This window comes from Trifolium pratense, linkage group LG5 (assembly GCF_020283565.1).
Source record: "Trifolium pratense cultivar HEN17-A07 linkage group LG5, ARS_RC_1.1, whole genome shotgun sequence".
NCBI classification, from domain to species: domain Eukaryota; kingdom Viridiplantae; phylum Streptophyta; class Magnoliopsida; order Fabales; family Fabaceae; genus Trifolium; species Trifolium pratense.
This window is the reverse complement of record NC_060063.1, coordinates 36,085,632-36,090,781: the sequence shown is the minus strand read 5'-3', so window position 1 is coordinate 36,090,781 and position 5,150 is coordinate 36,085,632. Positions and strand designations below refer to the sequence as shown.

Sequence of the window (5,150 nt, the reverse complement as noted above, 5' to 3'; positions counted from 1 at the left end):
GCACAAGACGACAAACAACACAACACCGCACTCAGAGGACGAAATCACAAAAAAAATACAAACACAAAAGAAAAAAAAACTTGATCAATATCAGACTCAACTGAATGTGAGAACCCGCCAGGATAGCAAAATAAGTCGCCAGTACCGTCAAACTCCATCATAATACTTTATGGAATGGTAACAGAACTATTGGCTGATATATTGGATACCTAATCATTCCATTCATCGCAAGGTGGTAATGGATGACCATAAAAAGGCTGTTGATCCTTTCGATGTAAGCTTCTGCGTCATTCCTAATGCTAATGAAGGGTTAACAAACATCGATAAACAGAGCATAGCGAATCAAAGTTGCTATGATGTAAATTTGGCAAACAAATATGCCTCTTTCACGGCGAGACTGACCAAATTGCTTACGATAGAAGGGTTATTTTAGATTAAAGAAAAAGCTAAAACCACCTCTCTCTCTCTCTCTCTCTCACTCCCCGAAGAACAAAGGAAAAAGTGTTAGAAAAAAGAGAGAATTTATTTACCTATGTTTAGTGCAAACATAAGATAGAGAACAAGAAGAGATAGTATAATATACTATAATTAGATGATAATGACAAAATTGAGCTTAAAAATCAACTGAATATCCGTGAATGTAGGATTAAGTTGATTTTTAAGCTTAACACTTCAACACTCAACAACACCATCTAACTTCAGTTCATCATCATGTTGAAGTTCAATTCATGGCGCCACAAAACCCTAATCTATTATCACAACCGCTTAGCATTTTCACAATCCCCAAACCCTAACCCTCTTTTCCACCATTACCCATCACTATTTTCCCTGCATTTCTGCACCAATACTTCCGATTCAACTTCTTTTGCAGTTTCCTACCTCATCAACAATATTGGGTTGTCCCCAAAATCTGCTCCCAAACTTTGCAAAACTTACAATGTCCGTTTCAAGACTGCCCAAAACCCTGATTTAGTTCTTAATTTCTTTAGAAACCATGGTTTCTCAGACACACAATTACGTAATATCATTGCAAAATCACCATGGCTACTTTCCTGCAACCCCTCCAAAAGGGTATTGCCAAAGTTTCAATTTTTACTCTCCAAAGGTGCTTCTAACTCTGACATTATTAACCTTGTCAGTAAGAACCCTACGGTCCTGTCTCCAAGTTTGGAGAATCATATAATCCCAACCTATGAATTGCTTTATAGATTTTTGCAATCAGACAAGGACATTATTGCTGCTGCAGTTCAAAATCCAGCTTTACTTATTCACCATTTTGTGTCACATAACATTGGAGTGATGATTGAGAATGGAGTGACAGATTCAAACATTACAAGAGTTCTTCGGATACAGAACATCGCGGTATGCAGAAGTGGCATTTTGAATGTGGTGGAGGAATTGAAGGATTTGGGGTTTAATCCTTCACAAACAATTTTTTATGTGGCACTGATTGCCAAAAGAACTGTAACCAAAACCCGGTGGGAAGAGAAAGTTGATGCCTTTAAGAAATGGGGTTGGTCTGATGAAGATGTAAAAGAAGCATTTAGAAAGCATCCTCACTGTATGTTATTATCCATTGATAAAATTAATTCAGTGATGAGCTTTTGGGTCAATCAGTTAGGTTGGGATGCTATGGCCATTGCCAAAACGCCAAGGGTTTTCGGGTCCAGTCTGGAAAAAAGGATCATACCAAGAGCCTCGGTTGTGCAATATCTTTTGAAGAAAGGTTTGCAAAAAAAGGAAGCAAGTTTAACTTCTCCATTTATAGTCACTGCTAAGTCGTTCCTTGAAAGATATATAAACCGTTATAAGGAAGAGTCATCTTATCTATTAAAGCTTTATGAAGAAAAACTGGATCTTGCACACGCCAGGGACGAAACTGATACAATGTCATGAACAACTTTTCAGGTATTTTAGCCTTAATTTGTTATCTTGTTTCTTATTCGATTTGAATACTTTTTGGTACAGGCCGTAATTGTAGCTAGCTAATTTGTTTCATTTCCTACTCAGTCAAATGTTGGTTTTGTTTTGATTGATATTTTTTTTTCAAAATCATGATGTATATCGGTCTGAATAATGCCTGATAGTTTCGTAGAATACACGTAAAAGTTGAAATTTTCTTGTATTTATGGGCATGGAATACTTTTTGTGATTCTGTCATTTCTCCATCCTTGTTTGTATAGTCCAAAGCTCTATGGCATAAGTTAAGCTATACCGGATTAGGTTGCTGAGTTCGAACTAATTTTAAGTTCCAGTAGCAATTGTAGCAACTTCGCAAATATAAAAAAAAATGCAAATAATTTTTTACAGATGCAGTTGTCACTTGTCATAATGGTCACGGTATAATTGTTAAGATCTCCCAAACTTAATACTATGGTTGTAATTATACAATTGTCCTATGTTGTCAATTGAGAACTATAACAAATAGCATAGCTGTGGTAGGCTTCGGTAAGTTGCCATCTCCCCGAATGACGCCTTCAGCTATGGCGGTTGTAGCAGATGCGAATTGCGGAAATCCCACTTTCCGCTATACCGCTATGGCAATCTAGACTCACTAAAGTTGTGCCTAATGGAGATGAGATGAGGAGTTAGAGGTGGAAGAACAAGAGTTTGAATCAAGTGATGAACAATATAACATTGATCATTGATGTGGTGGAACATAAAGTGAAAATGAAGTAGATTTGATTTCTTTTATAACTTAATTTTAATGGCTCGTCATTTTCTTTACTTAGAACTTGATTTTTTTATTGTATTTTGATGGGATGTCATTTTTTTTTAATTAGAACTTATTTTGATAGGATATGGCAAAGTTGATTATAATTATTAAGTATGATTGTCCCTTTAATTTTGTATATTTTTCTATTTCGAGTATTTATGTATCTTGTTTATATTTGCTTTGTACATTGTTTGTTAGTCTTCACAATAGCGGTCATCCTGCTATCCGCTATAGCATTTTTGGGGTTCAGCGCTATGTGCCACTATCTGGGATTAACAGCGTAGCAATTAGCATTATGACATAGTCACATAGCACTTGACTTTTGCTGATTGTTAGTTTTACCTTTTGGCCTACTGATATAGATATGGTAGAGTCGGGTCTAAATATCATAGTTCATAAGTATTATTTTGACTAATGCCTATTGGTATTTTATATGATTACATCATTCATTCAACAAAGAAATTTCTGTAACAACCTAACTTAAACTACATCGACAAAGTTATTTGAGTTGTTGAACTCACTCATCTTTTGTATATGTCAACCTATTCCAACTAGCAATGTAAACTCATTATTGCAGTTTCACACAATTTCCGAGGAAGGCTCATGCATTAGTAAGTAATGTTTCCGATTTCTAAATACTTTTCCTATGGTTCTCTAAACATCATTGCTCCAAGGGAATATTTAATGTAGTTTATATTACTAATGTACATTGAGATTCAACATTTTTGTTGTCTTCTTGAGCCACCAAGGCTCGTTGTTTTAATTTCATGTTCCCATTTTGGGCGAATATCTTATCCACCTCTTAGATATAGTTTGTCTCTTTCCTTTTGAAAAATGGAAATGGAAAAATTCCAATTGGAGACTGTTTGGCAGATTTCTTAGATCAAATTTTGACTGTCTGTATGTGAAGAGGAGTGATGTATTGTTTTTACGGACTGATGTTGCTGTTCGATTGACATTCCGCAGAAGTTCTATAGTAATATCACGGAGCTCATACTGCTTGATAAGTATTTGCAAATATACATCGTAGTTGAAGTAACTTAACATATCGTTTAGAAGCGACTCAAATCTATTAGCAATTGGATATATTCATGTTTTAATGAACAGCTTGTAGTTTTTACTATGATCTTATAGTACTGCCCCGGTAGAGTTAACATTTTTCAAAAATTGCCATATGGTCCCAGGTTGATGTAAATGGTTGGTTGCCTGAAGTAAAAACTTCCTAAATTTTCCACAGTGCATCCGGGGCTTTCACAAAGATCATGTCGTGGCTGGAGCTATGATGTGGCCAACTAGAGGAAGTGCATTCTTGATCGAACCGCACAGCAGGCTTGCCAAGCACTAAAGGGTTCTAATTTCTAACTAACCAACCCTCTCAGATATTCTCTATGTTTTTTTCCCTCTGGTCTAACTTGATGGTAAGTGATTATTTTCTGGGACTTAATTGATACATTGTCTCCAAATATGACATTTGATTTTTATGGATTCATTTTGCTTATTGTTGAATCTTTGTTTTTGACACTCTCTCAAACTTATACGCATGACTACTTTCGCATTTAAGTTCCGAATCATTTCTAGCAAAAGTGCAGTTTAATTGTAATGGTTTGTTCTACTGTGCACCACTTACACCATGTCTTTTGTTTTTAAACAAAAATCTTATTATTATAATTCATCAAATGTGGACAAGTCCAATTCCCACAACTGTGAAATTTTCCATTTGAGTTCCCTGATTCGTCCTTATATTTGTACTCTTACAATATTCACTTTGACTTTCAACTATGTATTCTCTTACCTCACCAGCTTACAATTTCACTTGAATCTATTTACTTCAAAAGTAATTTTCTTAACCTCGGTAATGCTTAATGTCATAAGTTGTCTTTCTTTTCTTTCTTTCTGTAATTTTATTACAAGTCTTTCAGCAATCCTTCTTGTCAGTTCATATTGGGAGGATGCTCCTGTAACCTCTGGTTTGGGAAAGACTTCGGTAAATGTGATTGTCGCACAATCACGTTCTTCTAGTAATGAACATTCATTCTCTGATCTAAATATTCATTGTTTCATTTGAAGCAAAAAGTGCATGCATGTAGTTTACCTCGCAGCTGAACTCTGAATTGTCGCGACCTTGTTCCCCTAAGAATTAGAGTGTTGACACCAAAAAAAAAAAAAACTGCAATTACATCATAATATGTTGCTATTATTATAAATACTTTTTTGTTTTTTGGGTGGGTGGTGTTTAGAGTTTGAACTCAACTAATAAGTGATATTTTTATCGAATGAGCTATAAGCTCATAGGGACGTATAAGTATTTAAACTAGAGAGACATATGATAAGTTTTCAAGATTATAACTTATCATATCATGTTATCTCATCAAACACTGAATTAAGACATAATATTATCATATTTTAACTCCTATGTAGGAGTCATTTAGGCACA

At 35.0% G+C, this 5,150-nt stretch overlaps 1 protein-coding gene across 1 annotated transcript; it reads left to right on the top strand.

Moving 5' to 3' along the window:
• The first annotated feature begins 500 nt into the window (after nt 1-500).
• Nucleotides 501-4,280, top strand: LOC123884693. Its single transcript, XM_045933858.1, has 2 exons — nt 501-1,908; nt 3,901-4,280. The coding sequence occupies exon 1, from the start codon at nt 712-714 to the stop codon at nt 1,894-1,896; it is 1,185 nt and encodes a 394-aa protein (XP_045789814.1). The 5' UTR covers nt 501-711; the 3' UTR covers nt 1,897-1,908; nt 3,901-4,280.
• Nucleotides 4,281-5,150: the final 870 nt, after the last annotated feature.

Coding starts and splice junctions, on each gene's coding strand:
- LOC123884693 (XM_045933858.1), top strand. CDS start 712: ATGTTGAAGTTCAATTCATGGCGCCACAAAACCCTAATCTATTATCAC.